Genomic DNA, 23,886 nt, shown 5'->3' on the forward strand with positions numbered 1-23,886 from the left:
AGCTGCTTCTAAATTTAGCATCGGTGGTGGACCTGGGCCTCTGGCTGGCCAACGGTATGGTAATTGGTCCGCAGGGAGAGCTGTGATTGGCCAGGAGGTCTGTTTCTCACTGGCTCCGGTCCATATATGTCTGCCTGAAGAGGAGGACCGTGACGTAGATGAGAAGGATGGAAGGGGACTCCCCTGGATGCAGAAATAATGAATTACAGAGAGGAGAACCTCCTGAATATATAATGAGGAAATCGCTCCAGTTATGTCACCTCAAGCTTCATGTATTTGAAACCATTAGCATCACAATGATTCATCGAGTGCTATCGTTTCCTTGGTGTATATGTACGTCCTGGTTTATTGAGGGTTATCGCACGTCAAGCGGACCTCGGTTTGTTGACCTGCCTTGAAAAACAGGAAAAAATACCTCTGCGCATGTCTTAACGTGTGGCATCGACTGATGATTTTCTGCACGGCAATTAACGCTGGACTGAAGACTCTGTGTGTTGCTAACGAGAAGCGGTTGCATTGATTCCAGATCGGGCGAGTGACGGAGCAATCATCACAGTTGATTTGTGCCTCCATATTCACTGGCAATGCATACCAGTCTAGCTTCTAGGGAGATCCAATGTCGAACATGCATCCCGACAAACACACACACACACACCTTGCACACACACGGTTGGTGCCAGTGGAGGAAATGTTAAGGTTGACTGTGTCCTCAGAGGTGGGCTGCTAAGAGATGGTTGCTGGGTACTGCAGGCTACCTTGTAAACACTACTGATATGACAGGCTTTGCTGGCCAGGGCTAAGAATAGAACGTGTTGTTCCGTGTGAGTAGGACGGCAAATCTGTGTAGAAGGGCACAGTTGCCTTCCTCGTATAGGTGTCAGATGGTGTGTTTGTGTGTGTGTGTGTGTGTGTATCTGTGTGTGTGTGTTGAGGCGTCTGGCCTTTAGGAGCCTCGGAGCGTGTGATAGGTGGTTGGAAGACTCTCCAGGAGCATGTGACATCTGTGTTTTCCGAGGGCGTTGTCTCCATGCTGGCCGTGGTGGCTCCCGGAACACTTAGGGTGCAGTGAGACACATGCACACACATGCACATGCTCAGGTGCAACCGGATGACGTCATTGTTGACCTTGTTCTAAGCCCACAGCTATGGTTGATCCTTGTTTGTACGGCAACACACACTATGTAGCAATGCTATTGGTTCATCTCAGGGAGTCAGGTGGCTGAGCGGTGAGGGAATCGGGCTAGTAATCCGAAGGTTGCCAGTTCGATTCCCGGTCATGCCAACTGACGCTGTGTCCTTGGGCAAGGCACTTCACCCTACTTGCCTCGGGGGAATGTCCCTGTACTTACTGTAAGTCGCTCTGGATAAGAGCGTCTGCTAAATGACTAAATGTAATGTAAATGTAATCTCCAGTGAATTATTGTTGAGTCAGTTTAGCTCCCAGTCGTTTATTTATCCATATGTTTTATGTCCCACATTTGATCTATATTAAGATCAATTACAGAGAGAGAGAGTTCGGAATAAGGACTTTTCTGTTGATCGTGCTCTGTTGCCAAATGGATTGACTGGCAGACCCTGTTGCCATGACTACCCAGAGAGGTAGGTCAGCGTGTCTCCGTGGTAACTGGGAGGGGCGAGGATGTTTCCATCAGTGCCATTGGTGGGCAGTTATGGGTTACTTTACATTATTGATGAACATTCCCTCGTACAAAGTACACCAGTGAAGTGAGAGAATCGCTCTGAATATGAATGTTGCATGTCATCTTTGGTCTGTAGCAGAAATTCTGTTGGCAGGTTCGCTTGCAGTGATACACACGTCTAGACTGTAGATCAAAGGTTGTACCAAGGCACTGCAAAGCGTGGTTGGTTACAAGTAGTTAGTTACAGCTTGATGTCATTATTTATTAATTTTAAATCTTGTTCCCCCACTTACCTGACCAGTGAAAGGTGCAGTTCATTCAGTGTGCCGAGTCGTGATTATTGTGGTGTCACGATTATGCTGATGAATGAGAATGATAAAGGAAATAATACAGATTTCTTTGGTATTGTTCACCCCTGCTTTCACCTCAATCTTACCACATATCCAGCTCAGCTCAACTTCTCACAGCTGTGAGTAGGAGTGGGCTCAGTCAATGTTCTAAAAAAGCCTTTTTCCTCCTAACCCTTTCTCCTGAAGAACTACACCGTGTAAACACCTCCACATTGATAAAACAAGAAAACAAACCATCAATTCAGTGCTTATGAAACCATTTCTGTAGGAAGTTTCAAGAACAATCTGCCATTTTCTTTTCGCCTGAATGTAAAATGCTTTGAGTTAAAAGCCTTGCTTGTTTGAGGCCTATTGGCCTAAGTATCACTATGGCAACCCACAGACTGCAGAATGATTTAAGAAGGACTTGCATAATGATACTGGGCGGCTGTTAGAGGAATCTGGCAATTTTGATCTGACTTTATAATGATTCTATTGTGTGCTGTGGCTAGCTGTGTACAATGCTAAGTATGTGGGCTAGCACTGTCATCCATTCTATGCACACGTGCAGTATGACCTCACCCCCAACAACCACATGATCCCAGAAGTCTCGACACAGGCATTACTCAGCAAAAAAGGCAGTATGACTTATGGAAACATGAAAGCTAGCAGCATATAGTTAACCATCAATAATGTGTGCACATTTACTTGGAGATGGACGTATAAACCGATGTGATGTGACACTGTCTGACAGTGACGTCATTTGGGTTCTGCGAGGTTACTGGACGTTGGATGGTGCTGCAGATGGATGTCTCTGGTCTGAAGGATGCAGCGCAGTGCTCTGCAGTGTCCACACAGAGCACATGCCAAACCAAATACAGGAGCCAATCGGACCACTTTCTGTTCATTTAACATACGAGTTGAATAAGACACATGTTGTCATTATTTCTTGACAGGCTTTAGTTGAAAAAGAGAATACCAGATACATATAAATCATGCAATTCTCCATTACAGTTTCCATCTACACATTCCCTTTATCAGTATTCATAGCAAGGCAGCATACCTTGCGTTTTCCTAATGCAGTATACGGTAGGCCAGAGACATCATTCTGAAGTAGAAGGAACTGCTCTATTCTATCCACAGCCTGCGCTGACGGCTGTCACTATCGCAGCTGAGAAGCTGCAGTCGACTCCATTGTCTGGGAGCTAGCAAGCAAAGATGCTAATTCAATCAATCAAAAGTACTGCATTCTTCTGGCAGGTAGCGCTAGCTAGGGGGTGAAGAGGTAGAGGAGAGAGGGTGGAGTAGCTGACTCATTCCACCTCCCTACTGCCTTGGTGTACTTCCAGTTCTGACTGTCCCTGCATCGGCACGAAGAGGACATGACCTATGCTGCATTCTCCAAGTTAGGATAATGCTCTGCGCTGATAAACTCATAAAACATTGATGGTTCGCTTGATGACTGAGACACACAAGGTGGAATGATCTACCTTGCTCGCACCTAGGCTCTCTAGGGAACCATAACAAGCTTGTTTGCCGTCTCTGCGTTTTTAGAGGGTGTTGGTGAGGCAGGCTGGATGTTAGCTGGCCAGGCGTGTGCCAGCAGAGATAACATTGTTAGCTGTATAATTACCACAGCTATTTTTATGCCTCTGAAAAGTCAAGGAAAGTGAGTCAACATACATCCAAAATCCTTTTGAATAATCTGCTGGCATGAAATCGATACGAACGAAGTCTTCCAACGTGGTTGCTGCCTGACCTTTATCTAATGTATTTCTTATTCTCTGTTTTCTTCTAGTCGGACAGCAACACCAGCTTCCTGCGGGCAGCCAGGGCAGGGAACATCGACAAGGTTCTGGAATATCTGAAAGGAGGAGTGGACATCGGCACTTGCAATCAGGTAAGAAACACACACACATACTTATTCGGCCTGTTCGAAGGGACATCACACATCAGTGCCTGGATTTTTTCACTTCCTGTTGGTCCTCTGTGGCTTTCATTGGATTCCCCAAGCTCCAGGCTACAATAACTCAAGGTCACTATCCCTCCACCCACGCAACCTGCCAGGTCTCTCGTACCCCCTCACTTCCCTCAAACACCTCAGTTAGCTCCTGGGAACCCCTCATTGATCCTCAGTCCAGATGTCAGTCAAAGTCACAAGGTGACCTTCAGTCTCTCAGCTTCCGGCCCTATTCGTTAATTCAACCTGCTTTCACCAAAGTGACATGTTTGGGACATGGGACATACGTATGTAGGTGAAGCCACCAGTGGTTGGGGTTCCAAACTAGATTTTTACCGACATATTACAGTATCCATCAGTCCTCTACAAAAAAAACTCCAAACATTTTGAGAAAGATTGAGGTAGTCTCCCCTAGTTGCCTTCCTCCTTCCTCCTACGACTAAATCCTCCTCCTCTCCGAGGAAACTGTCGGTCTGTGAGTTAAGAGTCTCCATCACTCAGTGTTCATTACCCAGAATACATTTAGAGAAGCCGGTGGTTTTACATAACACTGCTGACAATAGCTCTCACAGGGCACCAAAGTGACAGGGTGCTGCCTTCCATAAAGATCACCAGGCACAATCGTATTATACAACTTTTGTATTTCCGAGCAAGGCCTAGCCTAAGACGAGCTCTTCTTCTTCCTCTGTGGTCTTACCTGTGAGTTTGCCAGTTTGGATGCTGCAAGGATAAATATTGATGCTGGTCCAACAGATCGATAGCTCGAGATTCCATCATTCTAAATCACCCTTACTGGAGCTGATGGTGAATCCCTTTTCCATCAGGGCCAATAGAAGAAACCCCATATTAAGGTAGTCTAGTCAAGAACGAGTTCAAAGATGCAGAGAAGTGTGTGTGTGGGTGTGTTTTTGAAATGGAGGTTGTGATTTGAGGCCACCATTTTGAAAGCCAGTGCCCTGATATCCCACATATAAAAGCAGGTCAGTGCTGACTCAGGTACTTGGTTCCCTGGGTAACCTGTATGCCTACACATTAATTAGTGGGACCTGTGGCAGGGCCAGGGGAGAAGGATCAGTGAACAGTCATTAGTGATTCCCTCTTCTTGGTCTCCTCATTTGTCTCTCTCTCTCTCTCTCTCTCTCTCTCTCTCTCTCTCTCTCTCTCTCTCTCTCTCTCTCTCTCCCCACACCTCTTAAAGCTCCCTGTGGGGAATGCCACTTAACAGAGACAAACAAAATGATGTGCTTTACCTCACAGGTGGATGACCATGTGTACATACAGCAGATATGCATGAATGTGTGAATGTGTCTAGATCTGTGGCCCAACAAGAATCACCCGGTTCTCCTCTCTCCCTGTCTTCTCCATTCCTTCATTCGAGACTTTGTGACTTGTTTACACTGCATGGTGAGAGTCCAAGTCTTTATTTAGTAGCTGGCTATTATCTTGTGCTCAGAAGCCATTAACGTTCCCCACTGCATGAAGGGCAAGGGGGAGTGTGTGTGTGTGTGTGTGAGGGGGATCAGTGAAAGCAGATATAGTGTGAAATGACCCGTCCAGCAGATGGTGTGTGGTCAACCTGATAAGCAACAACAACAGTCACATGAACTTCAGTGGTGTGTGAGGGTGTGAGGCATCTTTCCTACACACACACAAATACACAAAACTTTCTCACACACTCACCAGCCACAAGGTCTGCCACACAATATGCCCTCTGGCAGAGTATCAAAGGACTGGAGGTAGTCGTAGAACCTTTTCCAGAAATATCCAACGTTAAACTTGCAGTTGATGCTCGTTTGTCTTTATCCATGTCATATCTCCCTCCCTCTCTATCTCCCCCCCTTCCTCTCTATCTCCCCCATTCCTCTCTATCTCCCTCTGTCCCTCCATATCTCCCCCTCCCTCTCTATCTCCCCCCCTTCCTCTCTATCTCCCTCTGTCCCTCCATATCTCCCCCTCCCTCTCTATCTCCCCCCCTTCCTCTCTATCTCCCCCCCTTCATCTCCCCCTCCCTCTCTCCCTCGCTCCCTCTCTATCTCCGTCCCCCCCTTCCTCTCTATCTCCCCCCCTTCAACTCCCCCTCCCTCTCTCCCTCGCTTCCTCTCTATCTCCCTCCTTCCTTCCTTCCCTCCCTCTCTCTACCTCCCTCCTTCCCTCTCTACTGCCCTCCCTCTCTCTCCTTCTCATCTATATCTCTCTGCTTCTCTCCCATTCAATCTGCATCTCCTCCCTTCATACTGAGTGGAATCCATCTGCTTTGATCTGAGTTCACAGGCTCTGCTTCGTGTCTTTCAGTGCCTTTGTCATAAATGTTAGGTATTTTAGTGCCTTATTTTGCCTTGCCGATTGTACAGTACTTTGACTAACACTGGTTGTTTTTAAATAGAAATACATTTGGCAGAGTTGTATCTCAGGCTTTTGTCTTTGGCAGTCTGAAGCTGACTACAAGCTACGCCCATTCATTGTCTCCTATCTGTTCTCTCAGAGACCATTCATGATATGATATCTGCAACCATACTCCAGTGCTGTATCACTGCTGTCCTGGTACCTCTCTCCTTTCATGTCCGGTCCCCTCCTCCTTTCATTCCTCCACCCCTCCATCCTTCCATCCATATGGTCAGTCCTGCTGCACCTTCCAAAAATTGTCATGGTAAAACCCTGACCTTCACACACTGACAGACACCTAGATGGATGGGAGACTCTGGGTCTAGGTGTGCAGGGTGTAGTGCGTGTGTGTTGGGGGGTGGGTGTGGGGTGGAGGATTGCAGGTGTGTGTCTGCAGAGGAGATGTATTCACTAACAGTTGGAATTAATGAATACTTTTAGTTAATCTGCTAATAGGGTGCAAGTATGCTATTAGCTCTGATATTGATAGACTGCTTGATTTCTGTTATGGATCACAGACAAGATATCTATTTCAGTTGTCTTAGCAACCCAGTATTTTAGTGCTGCTATGCACAGAAATAGCTTTGCCGTAAATAACTTCTGTAAAGAAATACTGTTTCTGAGCCTGTGTCTTGTTGGAGCCACGTAAAGCAATGTGTGTCTGTTTTTCAGAAAGATTCTTATATTCTTTCAGAGTAAAACTATAGGTGGGTCTTTATCAAACTGCACCAAAGTAGGTGAGTCCTTGTAAAGGAGACACTGTTGCCGAAAGCATGGTTTCCAGCTGCTGAAGGTACTGTGTACATCGTTTACGTCTAGTGTTGTCATGTAGGCCTGAGTCCATCTGTTACAGCCTCCGTGTGACCATGAGATGCCTGTGTGACCGACCGACGGAACACAAAGCACACACTTAAAGTAGTCAGGACAACCAAGGTTTCTCTCCATCGTGCCGACCTGTGACACGGGTAGTCTGTCACTGTCTGGACTAGGGGAAGGGAGGGGGGGGGGGGGGGTCTGGGCTCATACAGTAGATAGTCTCTCCTGTGTCACAAACCCACATAAGCCATTTTTCATAGTCTCCAGCCCAGACGCATGTTGCCTTAACATGTCTCGTGGCGATTGAAGAGGTCACCTCCACGAAGCCACCGTGGGGTCCTCACTCTCAACTGGCATCCATCTAGCGCTGCGACGTGAACACGGCAGGTCCTTAAACACCGGGACAGATTACACCAAGACCTGAACACTCACAGGTGGGGCACTGTGACCTCGTTGTTCAAGATGGATGGCTCGTCGTCCAGTGCTCTGGCACCACATTGATGGGTTGGGACAGGAGCCATCATTGTGGGAAAAACGTTCTTACACTCGGAATGTGCAAGTGGGGAGTCCTTCTCTAATTTCATGGCACATGTTCACACATTGACATACAGCACTAATAGCACACCCGTATTCCTTTGTGAACCATAAATGTCAAAATGCCTAAGTATTACTGTGCTTCAGGCAGCATGTACAGTTTTGACCCCAATATGATTCCATAGTCCTTATTTGCACTTTCTTCTCAACGGGGCAGCCCTCCTAAACGAGTCTCTCCAGTGAACTTTCCAGCTAGCTTCCCCAGACAGCAGACGTCTAATATCTCTGGAAGGACTAATCACACTAGCCGTTATTACATTCACACCCCCCATTAGCATTCCTAATATGCATCTTGATGGGTTTCTACTCACTGTAATGGCTGGGCTGCCCCACAGTGATGTCTGCAGACTAGGAAGTAGATTAATGGCTCCTTCCATCTACAGGGTGTGAGAAAGATGAGGGCGGAGAACAACGTGATAAATTGAATGTTCTGTGATTCAAAGTTTTCATAAGCGATGGCGTCTGGGTAGTTGATCTAATAGTTATGATTTAGACCTGTGAAGGGGCGGGTGTGTGTGTGTGTGTGTGTCAGTGTGTGGGGGGAGGGGGGGTGGCTGGCTATGCCTGTTAAAATACAGATCTTTCCTTGGATCTAACTGCCGAAAATATGGTGAGAACTATGTACTTCTGATCCTTGATTTTGTTCTGTACTTCAGACTGCTATGCAGACTAAATGCATGTCACTTTGTTTAACAGCGTCCAGGAAACAAATGTAAAAGTTCAAGGCAGCCTTTAGGCATGGAGACAAGCAGGTGTGCACCTTCTGCATCTAATGCACCATATCCTCTCTCTTCAAAGGAGTGCAGAGTTTGGTGTTTTGCAAAACAGATGCCTCCGTTTGTTCCAGCTTGTTTTAATGCGACAGAACCCTGTAGGGCATTCTTAACCAAATGTAGCGCGCCATTCCTCTCTACAAAGGAAATGCAGGATGTGACAATGTTTCCGTGACATAACGAATGGCAATAACATTCTCTTTGGGGTTCTCTGTATGATAGGCAGGCTGAATGGACCGAACAGGCACAGAGGAAATCATCTATCGACTCACTAGTCCCATTTTTCAAACGTAGACAAGCGCTGCCCTCCAGTGAAAGATATATTAAATCACTGCTGGGTCAATGGAGATCTCCCCCGGGCTACAGAGGGGTGGGGGGGAGTGTAACACTGTTGACTCTAACTCTAAATCACCACTCCATTCCAGTATCTACCTCGTGAGTAGAGAGGTACGAAGAGAACATGGTTTTCAGTGGGCCTGGTTTTTGGACCCATGTAGTTGTTGGGTGTATTGGTGTTTACCTAAGGACTTACGTGGGACTCACCTAAAGACTTCTCCTTATGTGAATTCCATACACTGATTGTAGAATCTTACCGTGTATTGTGGTTTGTTTTTGTCTCTCGCCCTTCGCTTTACATTGGTCCTTCATACCGAACCCCTTCCCCACAGTCCTATCTAGCTACACTGTCCCCTTCATTTTCAACAGGCTGTCATGCTTGTCCACTCTGTCAATCAACTCATGAAACCCCTCCCCTATTCTTCCTGCCAGCCCACCAGCATGTGACTTGTTAAGAGCCAGATATAGATATTAACAGAGCCATTAGAGTGATTTAACATCTCCTCAGAGGATCACACAAGGAAGAGATTACACTAACAACTTGAACTCATAAACGTAAAATGGTTTAATGACATTTGCACAGAAAACTAAAAGATTATCTCACCACAAAGTTGAAAGTAGTTTTCCATCCTAAACATCGATGTTTGAAGCATGATGTGCGAGTGGGATTAATAATACATTGCAACACCTTGTTTGGTAACCTTCCCCATCCCCCCCTTCCTGTCTTGTTGTGGTATTTTGGAATTAACTGGCAAACGTCTGGATTCCTTAATCCCTGAGGAAATCCCTCTAGAGTGATATTACAATGTAATCTTCATTTCTGTCCTACAGCAAATACCATATATTTATCGCTACAGTACGTAGAGACTAAGCAGAAATCTTCTTATTACAGAAGGTTAGGGTTGGCACTTGAGAGAGGTCATTGAGTTCTGAGGGAAAATTCAAGCAAAATCGAAAATAATTTCCTATTGCTTTCAACAGTGGTTTGAACTAGGGTATTGAAGAAGTAACAAACAATCACACTATTGCACCAAACACGTACGCAAGCACACTCACAGCCACTTTATTAATATCACTTCGTCCATGCCTGGCCCAGCTCCATATCAGCATGACATGGCACAATCCTGACTTTCAGAACTGGCTTTCATATTTTGGTTTGTCCCTCCTTCGTGTGTATGAAAGAGTAACAGTCAAAACAGAAAAACGGAGCACGACAGTATGAGTTATGGACACGGAGGTACCGAGCTACGATCCCTTTTTTTTTTCCAGCCCCGTCCGTTTATTTTCCAAGTCCTCCATTTTGTGGACGAACAGTCGGGAGTTTTGAGTTGTGAAGCTGACCTTTGCCTTTTTGTCCCTCTTCTCTTCCTGTCCAGAATGGGCTCAACGCTTTGCACCTGGCTGCTAAGGAGGGTCATGTGGAGCTGGTTCAGGAGTTGCTGGAGAGAGGCTCCGCCGTAGACTCTGCTACCAAGGTGGGTAACAGTAACGTGAACGTATCTATGTTCCCAGGGTCAGCGGTTCCCCAGTTCCATAGCACACATTAACCCCCATATTATCTTTGGGCCAGTTGTTGTTTTAAATTACATTTTATGACAAGGCTTCAAAATATATACCCAAACACATAGTAACCTGGGAACCATATGAACCTGGTCTAGCCTAGCATGACATGCTGTAACTTAGCATGTTAACATCCCCTTGGCTCCTAGGCTAACTGGGGGTGAAATGTTGCTCTAGGACTATGCTTAAGAGATCAGTGGTAGACTTTGTTGACCAAACATTTGACAGTAGACACAAACTCAGTTTGTGTCTACTCAAGCTGCTATTATGCTAACATGACTAACAGTAATGTCTTACTTACATTTACTTTTATTCATTTAACCTAACAGACGCTTTTATCCAAAGCGACTTCCAAGAGAGCTTTACAAAAGTGCATAGGTCACTGATCATAACGAGATAGCCCCAAACATTGCGGGTAGCCAAAACATGAAGCATACATTGTGTAAAAAAACAACAAATAAGTGCCAAAGGCAAGAACCATAAGAGCACAAGTTACAATCAAACAACATGAACCTCAAAAGTGCAAGAGTGTACTTGTAGAAAGCAAGCAACAATCATATATTTCACAGTGAGTACAATAATTTTAAATCAGTTACAACTAACCAACAAGAGCAACAAGTCTCTCAATACTTATTTAATCATTGGTCTGTAAATACTCCCAATTCATCAGCATAGTCGCTTCTGATATCATGTTTTTATGGACTGGTGTCACATACAGGGTTAGAGGCCTAACATAGCTTCTATCTACAACTCTTGACCTATTGAAGCCTGGCCGTTAACCTTTCCTTAGTGAGTCCGCACTGCTACTATCATATCCCTGGGCAGACTGCCAGGTTACTACCCCACAACCACTGTAACCCTATGCCTGCTGCTAGCTACATGTCACTGGGCTGTTCACTTGGACCTCATGGAGAACTTCAGGACATGCTGGAAGGGAAAGTGATTAAGAGTCGTTTCAGAGAGAGAGTCTATTTCATTTCATAAACAGCATGTTTAGGGTTTGTGTGTCTCTTTGAAGTCTGAGTAAGCGCTTGATGGATGGATGGATGATGTTTAGCTTGTGTGTTACTGGCTAAAATGGGGCCTTTGTGTCCATTCATTCCTTTCTAGGAAATGCCCTTTAATTATGGGTATTTTATGAGTAAATCAAAGCTTGGATGATAGAGTTGACAGAGATTGTTTGAATTTGTAAATGCAACATGAGACCTTCTGAAACAGGCTAGCACCCCATAAAACCAGTACGCTAAAGCAAGAGTCACTTAACATAATGGGTTCATCCTTATGCTCTAATTAAAAGGATTCTGGCAGTGGATCCAATCTCCCTGGGGTATTAGCGATAACTTTCCATTATCTGTGAGTCAAGGCGTCATTAGGAGTGCCAGTCTGGAATGACCCCTCATTTTTAGACAGTGATCTCCTCTTCCAGAGCCATGGCTGTCTGGAGATATGCCTGTTTGGGGTGTAGCTTCTCAAATGGTGAATGCTAAACGGCGTTAATGAGGAGGTCGTAGAGGGAGGATGAATACAGCAGGGGCGTAGAGGGTAATGAATGCCACAGCTCCGACGAGGCGCTGGGTTTTGGTAATGAGAAGTCTTGAATGCCATTGTGAGAAGCAGCTATGAAGAACTCCCTTCTTACTGTGTGTGTTTTGTGTAGCATGTGGCCGTAACAGCGTGTGTGTGTGTTCCCAACCCTTCCAGAAAGGAAACACAGCCCTTCACATCGCCTCTCTGGCAGGGCAGGGTGAGGTGGTGAAGATCCTGGTCAAGCGAGGGGCTGACATCAACTCCCAGTCTCAGGTACGACCCAACACCCTTGCTTCACGTCCTACCTTTTACGTCTGTGCTGCCCTTCAAACCGGACTGGATGAAGTAGCACACTTTGCTGTATCGTTAGCCTCGTGCTCACACGGTGGCTGTCAACTCAAACGGGGCTGGGTAGCACGTGTGGAGGTGTTAGCGCTAGCTGACCCGGCCGTTGTGGTTCTCTGTTCTCGGCAGAATGGCTTCACGCCGCTGTACATGGCGGCCCAGGAGAACCACATGGACGTGGTCCGCTACCTGCTGGAGAACGGAGCCAACCAGAGCACTGCCACGGAGGTAGGGACCATGTGTGTGTGTGTGTGTAAATGAGTGTATATATAAAAGAGACTGTGTGTGTGAATGACAGAGTGCACTTGCACGCTAGTGCTAATGTTCATCCCCTGCTATCATATATCCCCCCCCCTCTTCCCCCATCCAGGACGGCTTCACCCCCCTGGCCATCGCCCTCCAGCAGGGCCACAACCAGGTGGTGTCCATCCTGCTGGAGCACGACACCAAGGGCAAGGTCCGCCTGCCGGCGCTGCACATCGCCGCGCGCAAGGACGACACCAAGTCTGCCGCGCTGCTGCTGCAGAACGACCACAACGCCGACGTGCAGTCCAAGGTACGGGTCCCCCGCCTCCGCCGGAGGCCGGAGCTCTCCCCGCGTCTGTGGCCCTGGTGGCCTGCATGCCGTATCCGCTGTGGTGGCCTGGTGTGTCGTCAGTCGGTAGAGCCTCGCTGCTATACGACCCCCCCCCCAGGAAATACAATACCGTGTGCTGTACTTTGGGATGATTGTTTACGAAACGCGTATCACTCGGCGTACCGTGTTTTGAGGTGTTGAGAATGTGGGAAGTGAGGCGATTTGAGTGGGAAAGCACAGTAAGGATAAATCGATGTGGGTGTATAGCACTGTCTCGTGGAGCCACTGTTGCCTGTGACTTAATGTTACCCTTGTTGTGCTCTGTTGTAGATGTGTGTCTGTGTCTCTCTTTCTCTCTGTCTCTCTGTCTGTCACTCCGTTTCAGTGTCTGTGTGACTGCCACCTGTCTCCTGGCCTCTCCACTAACTGGGTCTCTCGTTCTGTCTCTCTGTGTTATCTGCCCCTCCCGCACGCCCCCCTGTTGCTCTCTGTCTCCCCCTGGTGTTTAAGCGTAGTTCCAGTGTCCAGTGCATGGAGGGTGCTGTTGTCAGGTTGGATGGGGGGTTGATATGGAGGGTCTGCATGTACCCTGGGGGTCCTGGTTCCGCTGTGGCGTCCTGGCGCTCCGGCTCCTTCTCTCCGCGCCCCCCGTCTCCCTGGGGGCTTTAGACAGGGGGAGGCTGGAGGTGGCCTCCCTGGACGCTCTCCTCCAGGGCTGGCTAGCCGGGCCACGGGGAGGGACGGAGCCAGGGGTCCGAGGACGCCGCTGGGTGGGGTGGGCTGGGGCTGGGGTTGGCGGGTGGGCAGCGGTGCAGTTGCTGGGGGCGTGGCTAGAGTGAGAGACGTTGTAGGAACCCCAGAACACACTCCCAGTGGAGAACCCTCTGTCCAAAACAGGCTCACCTGTATGCAGCCTACTGTCCTGTTCTGTAGCACACCACAGCCAGTCCACCTGCACTGTCGGTGTTGAGATGACGCTTGTTGTGTCCATACAATGTGCCTGTGTTATATAATGGGGTATACTTTATGGTGCCTATGTTATATAATAGGGTGTACTGTATAGTGCCAATGTTATACACTAGGTTCTACTGTATGGTGCCTATGTTGTATAATAGGGGATACTGTAAGCAAGTGTAAGCTGGCATAAAATGCTGTTTCTGGTTAAGATGTTTCAATGCAGCGCTCCTCACCATGACTCATACAGACCCTCCCAGTGGACGGTGGTCAGAGTCTTCAACACACACACACTCTCTCACACACACACACCCACACCCACACACACGCACTCTGGCGTCACTTGAGCACCCCGGCACGCGTGTTCTTCCCAGATACCTCGGCTCTGCAGTCCTCTGACGATGACCTGAACTAGTCTGGACATGAAAACCATCCTTTCCGGCTACCAGTAACCCACACAGAGTAGTACACACTCTACTGTAGTCCACAGGGTATGAAAACAGAGAGAGGCAGCTGTGAAAATGGCCCTGCGTGTCCCTCCTCCCCCCTGCCACACCCGTGTGTCCGTCACAGTAAACCTCCTAGGACATAAGTACTGTGTACAGGTGCACTTTCGACCGTGTAGAGTACCGTATTATCACGCTACGCACACAGGATCCAGAGAGGTAGGAAAAAGCCCCAGTGTTAAGGAGAACGGTACCACTCTAGCCACGCCGCCAACAGGGGGTAGATCTGTCGGCACAGACGCCGTGAGCTCTGTGCTGCTGTGTGTTCTGAAGTAACTGAGTTGTTTCCCTTCCGCGTCCCTGCTGCTTCAGATGATGGTCAATAGGACTACCGAGGTATATGCTCTCCCCCCCCCCCCCCCCCCCGGTCCTCACCACACCTTCACACCCCTCTGCTCTCATCCCTCTCCTCATCCGTCCTCCTCCGCTCAGTCTTCCCTCCTTCCCTCCACCCGCACTGCATCCTGGGAATCCTCACTTTTCTTTGCCGGTGTCTTTTTTTCCTTCTCTTTTTTTTCTTTCTTCTTTTCTTCATTGTTTTTTTTCCGTCTGACGCTGTTCCTCCTTTAAGCATGCGCGGCTGACTGGAATGGCCCAGGCGTCGTTCTTTAGTTCATCTTACACTCTGCCAACTGTCTTTGCCACTCCTGATTTCAGCATTGTTTCATTGTTTCATTTTTTCGTTTGGGCTGTGAATGGGCTGTATTCTTCTCCTTCCAGGAGTTTGATTGGTATCCTAAGCTCACAAGTGTGTTTCCAATTTTAATTTTTAAATGTTTACTATTATTCTTTTTTCACCATGACATTTCTGATCTGACCCATACTGAATTATTTACTGTATATGTAAAATTTACAATAATAACATGATAGGATGTTTGTCTGTGTAGACACAGATTCCAACATGAATGTTTATCTGTCTTTATACATACAGGGATCAAAATGTTTAATGCAAACTGGTGTTGTTCTGTGCTCTGTGCTGCATGCTGTAGGTTAAACATTTTAAGAGCTGGAAATTCTTAGCTTGCACCTTGCAGCAAAGAATGTTTTAGTAACATGCAATACAAGCATGCTTTGGACTGTGGACACCAATTTAATAGAATGAAATGACATAGATAAAAATATCTGGCTGCTTTGCTGACAGTTTGCTTTGTTGAAAGGAAAATACTTAGCATGTTGCCTCCAGCCTGCTTTGAGTTGCTCCATTACTCTTGAGCTTTGAATGTGTATTTATCATCGTGTAGCCACTGTACCCCTCACACTTTTGTAAAATAATGTTTTCACATTAAATCGGACCATGACTTTCAGAACGGAAAGGTAAGGCAAGAATTTCACGTACTCCCAAACTGATCTGCAAATCTCTCTGATTTCTCATACCTCCTAGCACTATAACTGACGTACAGTCGACATAGTGCACTTTGATGTTGATAAACAATGTAGTACAGTGATATATACATTATTTATGATTTTTGATGACTTTTCTTGGGTGTCATGTACATTTATTGTATAGTTAACTAATAGCTAATCTATTCTTCTGAAATATTTTCTACATTAATATTAAATAATCTGTGTGTACTGTACGTCTTCATTTTTACATTTTGGTTTTTATATTTTTGTAAATACAGTATGTTTCTTATTGGGACAGTGGGTTAATCTTGCACGGGGTGTATCTGTTTGTGTGTGTTTAAGTATCAGTGTCTGTCAAAGTAATGTTTTTTTCTGGAATTGAACTTCAAACTTAATTTTTCCTGTGTTCATTCTTGGTTTGAGTTCTTGAGTTTTGGAAATGTTTTCTGTTTTGTCTTTCCTCTTTGTTGACCTGTGTTGGGATGCTTAATGCGACTGCTGCATGCTGGGATTGTGCAGGAAAGGTCAAAGATGAAGGGGCATGGTTGGAGTTGGGGTTTGACCTCTCTGTCTCCTTTTCTCTGTCTCCATCTCTCTTTCTCTCCTTCTCTCTCTCTCCTGCCTGCTCTCCCTCTCCCCCAACAGAGTGGCTTCACACCGCTGCATATCGCTGCCCACTATGGGAACGTGAACGTGGCCACTCTTCTGCTGAACCGGGGGGCAGCGGTGGACTTCACAGCCAGGGTAGGAACCCCTAACCCCAGCCCGCCCCCACAGTCCTGACCAGCACTGCTGCTGTGTGGTTGTCAGCCATGACTCACCGGCCAGCCTTAGGTGCCAGCGGAATGGACGTTCACTCTTAACGTGAACGTTGGCACACATGAACTTACAGTACACTTGACACACACACCTACTGACGACCTTTTAGACTCCGTCGTCAGCGCTTTAGCTGCTCTCTCAAACAATGTAGCTTCTTGACTCAGTTCCCCCCCCCCCCCCCCCCTCCTCAGCTCTTTCTCTCCAGCTCTCCTGTGTAGGTGGGCTCCCCACCCACTCCAGTGGAGAGCCTCACGCACTGAGAGAGAGGGGAGGGAGGAGGGGGGGGGGGTGGAGGGAAGGAAGGGAGGGGGCCTCTGCTCGAACTTTGTCTTTCAGCACTTTTCCTTTCACTCGTAGAGACAGGATTTCCAAGGAAGAGGGACAATGGTTTGGCTCCAACTGAAAGACTCGTTGAAGGTCATAAACTCAAGTCGCTCTCCTCAGGCTCTTAAGGCTGTGTACAAGCACGACTCAGCAGTGCCAGCACAGCTAGAAACCTTTCCCCTGTATTCGCAGAAACGGAAAAGATGGATTTCTTCTTCTTCGATGTTCGGCTCTCTTTTCTCAGACTCTGTGTTTGTTTATTACACAGTCATCATCTCTCGTGTTTCCCATGGTGCCTCAGGACCAGGCTGAGACACACGGGCTCAGCCGATTTAGCTTCCAGGATTTCACACGCACCAGGATGTCGGCCGGGTGCCAGGATGACACTGCAGAAACCAACACTTAGAAAGATCTAGAGCGCTGTGTCAGCACGGATGTATTATGATGAGGCAATAATGTGTTCCGCCCCAACACACCTTGACAGAAACACAACACTGTAGGTTAGAATGTTCCGTGTGTACTGCGAGGAGAATGTGCTAAGCTTGTTTTGTGGTTCTGCTCCTTGGGAGGAGAACGTACTCAGCTTGTTCTGTGTGTGGTTCCTCCTCCAGAACGGCATCACACCCCTGCATGTGGCCTCCAAGCGGGGCAACGCCAACATGGTGCGCCTCCTTTTGGACAGGGGCTCCCAGATCGACGCTAAAACCAGAGTGAGTCCCCCCGCTCCCTCCCCTCCTCCCACACGCGCACACAAACACCTTTCTTCCACACACATGCAAACCCACACACACCCCACACACACACTCTGTGGTGATATGCTAGGCATGTGTGTGGAATGACTGTGATTTCACAGTGTTCCTGTCAGTAGAGAGCATCAAACTTTGCCTTGAGCCTGGTTTTTCTTCTGACATTTCATCTGAAGCAAGTATTGATTGTGTGTGTGTGTTTCCATGCCCTTGTTAGTTAAGGGGGCCTTGGTAAGTGTGTAAGTGTCAGAGAGTGTATAACTCATCCTGTTAGTGTGAGGACCCAGCAGTGGGTTTGTGAGTCTGCAGAAAAACCTTGTGTAAAAGCTTTGTTTGGATGCACTGCCTGGTAGCGTCTGTGTCCTTGATGGTTTCTCTTTCAATCAACTTCTGCATTCTTTCACCCCCCCCTCTCCTCACACCCCCTCTCTCTCCTCACCCCCTCTCTCTCCTCATCCCCCCTCTCTCCTCATCCCCCCTCTCTCCTCATCCCCCCTCTCTCCTCACACCCCCTCTCTCCTCATCCCCCCTCTCTCCTCACACTGCCTCTCTCCTCATCCCCCCTCTCTCCTCATCCCCCCTCTCCTCACACCCCCTCTCTCCTCATCCCCCCTCTCTCCTCACACCCCCTCTCTCCTCATCCCCCCTCTCTCCTCATCCCCCCTCTCTCCTCACACCCCCTCTCTCCTCATCCCCCCTCTCTCCTCACACCCCCTCTCTACCTACGCCCCCACCCACTCACCTCTATCAACTCCTCTCCATCTCTACCTAACCCTCCCTCTACCCTCCTAACCCACCTACCCTCTCCATCTCTCCTCTCCCCTCATCTCCTACATCTTCTTCAAATCATGATCCATACCACTCAACACTCAAAAAGCTCGTTCACTAAATGAGACTTCTCATAGTTAGACACACTTCCTGTCCGGTCTTGAGTAAAGTGTCTGAGCTCCACACGAGCCCTCTAGATCTGTGCGATATCTTATAACAGCAGGTTGGTTTTAGTTTGTGCAAAGGGTGGCATTGGGGACAGTAGTCATCCCTGTCCTAAGGCTGAGGTCCTGGTAAGGTCAGCAGAGGCGCATCACCCCAGCTGCTGTTCCCTGGCACATCTGATGAATGATAATCCCCGGCCTGCTGCATGTAAACAACAACTAGTAAACAACAACGAGGACAGCAAAGATCTGCCCAAACAGCAGGCTGTAGCTGGCTTGTCTGACCTTTTTTTTTTTTTTTTTTGAATGGTGAGGATTTGTTTGAATGCTTGTTTGTGCGTGCACATGCATACTGTGTGTGCCCAGATGTGAACAGTGTAGGTGAGGTGGATTTTGACACACCAAGCGTATATTTCCCCCTCTGATGGTGACTGTGTGTGTGCATGTGCACTTGTTTTGCAGGACGGCCTCACACCCCTGCACTGTGCAGCCCGGAGTGGACATGACCCTGCGGTGGAGCTACTGCTGGAGAGAGGAGCTCCCATGCTGGCCAGGACCAAGGTAGATATACATACCAACACACACACACACACACTTTTTCACATTCAGTCAGAACTTCTGGACGCACAGCAATTGCATACACATGCACAAAGACTTCCTTTCCAGCTAAACCCCTCTGTCACTCTCTCACTCCTCTCTCTCTCTCTGTCTCTCTCTCTCTCTCTCTCTGTAGAACGGTCTGTCTCCTCTCCACATGGCAGCGCAGGGCGACCACGTGGAGTGCGTCAAACACCTCCTGCAGCACCAGGCGCCTGTTGATGATGTCACGCTGGACTACCTGACGGCACTGCACGTGGCGGCCCACTGTGGACACTACCGGGTCACCAAGCTGCTGCTGGACAAGAGGGCCAACCCCAACGCCAGGGCGCTGGTACAGAACACACACCCAGATCTATCACCACCATTCATGCACAGCATGTCAACATCAACATGTCCCTGTTGGTGTGTCGGATTCCTGCTGTTTGATTAAATGTCCCGTGTGTGTGTGTGTGTGTGTGTCCTGCAGAACGGCTTCACCCCTCTGCACATAGCGTGTAAGAAGAACAGGGTGAAGGTGATGGAGCTGCTGGTCAAGTATGGGGCTTCTATCCAGGCCATCACAGAGGTAGGCCCCTCCACACCGGAACACGTTTACACACCTTGTGTGATCTGTAGAACACACTGAATGGGACAGTCCTGACGAGTTGTTTGAACAACAAAGAGCAGACATTTTCAAATGATGCAGACGTTTATTTATTCTCCGATGTCACTAATACCTCTTTTCTCCCTTTTCCTCCCCCCCTTTCTCTCCTTCCCTTACTTTTTCTCTCTGCCTGCCTCCCTGCCTCCAGTCTGGCCTGACTCCCATCCATGTAGCAGCCTTCATGGGTCACCTCAACATCGTCCTGCTGCTGCTGCAGAACGGAGCCTCACCCGACGTCAGCAACATAGTGAGTGGAGACGACCACAGACACCGTCTGTGTGTGTCTGTGTGTGTGTGTCTGTGTTAATGCTGACTCTTTGTGTTTTGTTTGTGTGTGGGTGTCTGATGTCAAGTTTGAAACAATGATATTGAGTGAGTCCGGAGTACACCACTGATAACGCCTACATGACTGTTTTAGAGTCTGACTCTTGCATCTCTGTGTGTGTGTGTGTGTGTGTGTGTGTGTGTGTTCAGCGTGGGGAGACAGCACTCCACATGGCGGCCAGGGCTGGGCAGGTGGAGGTGGTCAGATGTCTGCTGAGGAATGGAGCCATGGTAGATGCAAGAGCCAGGGTAAGAAACACCCCACCTACCAGAACAGAAACACCCCACCCACCTACCAGGCCAGTTATAGAAACACCTCACCTACCAGAACAGAAACACCTCACCTACCAGAACAGAAACACCTCACCTACCAGAACAGAAACACCCCACCTACCAGAACTGAAACACCCCACCTACCAGAACAGAAACACCCCACCTACCAGAACAGAAACACCCCACCTACCAGAATGGAAACACCCCACCTACCAGAACGGAAACACCCCACCTACCAGAACAGAAACACCCCACCTATCAGAACAGAAACACCCCACCTACCAGAACAGAAACACCCCACCTACCAGAACAGAAACACCCCACCTACCAGAACAGAAACACCCCACCTACCAGAACTGAAACACCCCACCTACCAGAATAAAAACAAGTTTTCATGCAAGGCTTCTTATCCCCGCATTCATGGAATGCCTACAAACCCCATTCTAATCCGTCACTTGACATAGTCCAATAGAATGGTGTTGATGTGTTGACCTTCACCCCTCCAGGAGGACCAGACTCCCCTCCACATCGCGTCGCGCCTGGGCAAGACGGAGATCGTCCAGCTGCTGCTCCAGCACATGGCCCACCCTGACGCCTCCACCACCAACGGCTACACCCCCCTGCACATCTCCGCCCGGGAGGGCCAGCTGGAGACGGCCTCGGTGCTGCTGGAGGCCGGGGCCTCACACTCGCTGGCCACCAAGGTCTGTAGGAGGAGGAGACGCGCACACACACACACACACACACACACACTCTAGATACTCACACATGATACAGGACAATACCTACGAACGCATGCCATTACACACACAGGACCATATCTCGTTTGATGGATGATTGCTAAACCTGTACAGCACACACCTGACTTCTGGTACTAAAATGAGCAGCAAGGTGGTAGTGAGTCTTGTGATGCATTCCCTTGGAAATGAGTTGAGGAGTGTGATGACACTTCAGGATTTACATTGATCATTTATGGATTCTCAGTCAGCACCATAAATCAGTCCTGATGTATTCCTGTGCTCAGGGTACTAACACAAAGCAGAGTTTATGGTGCAGTAAAATTGCAAAGGATAGAGCTCTGCCTCCCTCTCTCTTTGTCCTTCTCTCTCTCCCCTCCTCCTCTTTCTCTCGGGGGGATGGGTGTGGTATCAGCTGTGTGGAGAAACACATCAGGGAGACAATGGTGCCGAGAGAGACATCATGTTTGACAACCTGCCCGTCAGACAACCCCCCACCCCCCCATCCTCGACCGTCTATGTATCGTTAATCAAATAGAGATTTAAATCCATACGATGATCATCTATTGTCATTTCTTTCTGTTCTGTAGTAGCTCTTATTGTTAGCCGCTCTGTTATAGATATCCTCCAGAACATTCCGTGCCTCTGCTGGGAGGTGTATCAGAAATAATTGTCCCTTTTTTTACAAACAAAGGGTTCCCTCCCTTTCTGGGGCTGGGTCAATAACACACTAGTCATGTGACCGGGAACAGACCACTTGTACCAATCAGAGTGGCTTGTTTTTCTACCAATCAGAGCGGCTACTTTCTCTTCAGAAGAGCATGACTCAGGAGCTCCCCCTAGTGGTGCTGGGGATGATGTCAGCTTACATCACCCAATGAGGGAGACATTGTGCAGGTGGACCCAGAATGGGTTTGGGGTGTTACAGCAGGTTGCATCATCTTTGTTGGTGCACAGTGACATTGCCCCAGTGTTGATTGTCTTGCTGGTAGTTTTTTTTCTTTCTCATGTTTCTGCATTATCTGCAAGGCTGAAATTGCAATGTTTTTATCTGCGACTAGCAGCTCTATCGCTGTTTATATGTGTTCATCTGGGTGGCCCCTATACACGTGGGTGTGGGGGCATTTAAGGAGTGTAAAATGCAGCGTTCCTTTGTCTTTCAAGTGATGCAGTGCGCGTCTGTGTCTCTCCACACAGAAAGGGTTCACTCCCCTACATGTGGCGTCCAAGTACGGAAGCCTGGATGTGGCCAAACTTCTGCTCCAGCGTCACGCTCCTCCAGACTCTGCTGGCAAGGTAAGCCTCATCTCCCAAGACCGGTTTCAGGTTTGAATTACAACTACGCATGGAAGTAGGATTACCTCCACTCACTTAGTTTTATTCCAAAAATATGTTGATGAAACTAATTCATAATTCAACTTTTACCAGGGTATACAGTATATTTAAATAGTCTTGGTATTTTTGTATTGAGGCTATGTTGACTGCAAGAATGCCGGTAAGCATAGTTTAATTCAAGTAAGCTGTCTGCTTGATTTTTATTAACTTAACTTTTTGTTCCTTTATTTTAGGAAAGACAGATAAGCAGAAATATTATTTTCTTCAAATCTGCTCTTTTCCTTTTTAATAAGGACCCTCCCAAAGAACCTCCATGCAACCCTAGCCCTCGCTCTTTAATATAAAACAACATAAACAACATCAAATATCGCTTAATTCAAATTAACAAGCAGTTCTACCGTCCATAACCCTTCTGATCAACCCTGTGTGTGTGTGTTGACCACTCCTAACGGCTGCTTGCTGAGTTAACCGCTGGTTTAATCCACCTGCACTCACCCTCATCCTTCCAGAACGGTCTCACCCCCCTCCACGTGGCCGCGCACTATGACAACCAGACGGTGGCGCTCCTGCTCATGGACAAAGGGGCCTCCCCCCACGCCACGGCCAAGGTGAGACCCTCCACGCGGTCTCCCCTGGAGCTGGGAGGAGAGACGGGGGGCAGCCCGGCGTGGGAAAGCGGTGGTTCTCTGTCTGTGTGTGTGGACTGTGTGTATACGTTTGTCTGAGTGTGTGTGTGTGTACAGAATGCATGTGCCTTACACCTGTGTGTGTTCCCCCCCCCCCCCCCCCCCCCCCCCCCAGAACGGCTACACCCCGCTCCACATCGCCGCCAAGAAGAACCAGATGGACATCGCCACGGTGCTGCTGCAGTACGGCGCCGAGACCAACACCCTGACCAAGCAGGGGGTGACGCCCCTCCACCTGGCCTCCCAGGAGGGCCACGCAGACGTGGCCGCCCTGCTGCTGGAGAAGGGCGCCCACGTCAACACGCCCACCAAGGTGCTTTAGACACGCGGCCGTCTTTGGGATTCTGCGTTTTCTTCAGGTTATTCATTTCGCAGGCGAATGAGGCATGTAGACGGTACGGCGGAAATTCAAGGATCATAAGTTCACAACCAGTTAGTACTGACACACCAAGTCAACGTTTTCAGGTTAGATGTTAATAGTATTTGACTACACAAACTGTATACTGTACTAAGGTTTTCTAATATTGTAGCCCCCATTTGAGGACTCTTGTTTAAGCAGAGGCCTTCTGTAAGAGCTGTGTATGTTTGGAGAGTTTATAAAGGGAGTTCATCAGTCGTGAGCTGAACTACATTAAGGGGGTATGTTGTGGCTTAGGGAGTAGATAACTAGATTTGAAGCAGATGAGGAAACATCCGGGCTATTTTGGGAGCAGTATGGAGGCTCTTCTGGTCTGTAGGTGAACTCATTCCAGTGGGGACCAAAGCTGTCTGGCCTTGTGTGCCACAGTAAAGCCCTGTCACACACACAGAATCTCCTGGCTAAT

At 48.2% G+C, this 23,886-nt stretch overlaps 1 protein-coding gene across 1 annotated transcript in view; it reads left to right on the forward strand.

Moving 5' to 3' along the window:
* ank2b (ankyrin 2b, neuronal) overlaps positions 1 to 23,886 on the forward strand; it is a 73,698-nt gene that overhangs the window by 13,359 nt on the left and 36,453 nt on the right. The window contains exons 2-19 of the mRNA XM_067261337.1: positions 3,768 to 3,869; positions 10,207 to 10,305; positions 12,092 to 12,190; positions 12,392 to 12,490; positions 12,633 to 12,818; positions 14,612 to 14,635; positions 15,605 to 15,613; positions 16,289 to 16,387; positions 17,398 to 17,496; positions 18,927 to 19,025; positions 19,198 to 19,395; positions 19,531 to 19,629; positions 19,856 to 19,954; positions 20,182 to 20,280; positions 20,811 to 21,008; positions 22,239 to 22,337; positions 22,886 to 22,984; positions 23,178 to 23,375. Coding sequence (XP_067117438.1) covers positions 3,768 to 3,869; positions 10,207 to 10,305; positions 12,092 to 12,190; positions 12,392 to 12,490; positions 12,633 to 12,818; positions 14,612 to 14,635; positions 15,605 to 15,613; positions 16,289 to 16,387; positions 17,398 to 17,496; positions 18,927 to 19,025; positions 19,198 to 19,395; positions 19,531 to 19,629; positions 19,856 to 19,954; positions 20,182 to 20,280; positions 20,811 to 21,008; positions 22,239 to 22,337; positions 22,886 to 22,984; positions 23,178 to 23,375 — 2,004 coding nt within the window. The remainder of the gene's footprint in view (positions 1 to 3,767; positions 3,870 to 10,206; positions 10,306 to 12,091; positions 12,191 to 12,391; positions 12,491 to 12,632; positions 12,819 to 14,611; positions 14,636 to 15,604; positions 15,614 to 16,288; positions 16,388 to 17,397; positions 17,497 to 18,926; positions 19,026 to 19,197; positions 19,396 to 19,530; positions 19,630 to 19,855; positions 19,955 to 20,181; positions 20,281 to 20,810; positions 21,009 to 22,238; positions 22,338 to 22,885; positions 22,985 to 23,177; positions 23,376 to 23,886) is intronic.

This window comes from Osmerus mordax, chromosome 23 (assembly GCF_038355195.1).
Source record: "Osmerus mordax isolate fOsmMor3 chromosome 23, fOsmMor3.pri, whole genome shotgun sequence".
NCBI lineage: Eukaryota > Metazoa > Chordata > Actinopteri > Osmeriformes > Osmeridae > Osmerus > Osmerus mordax.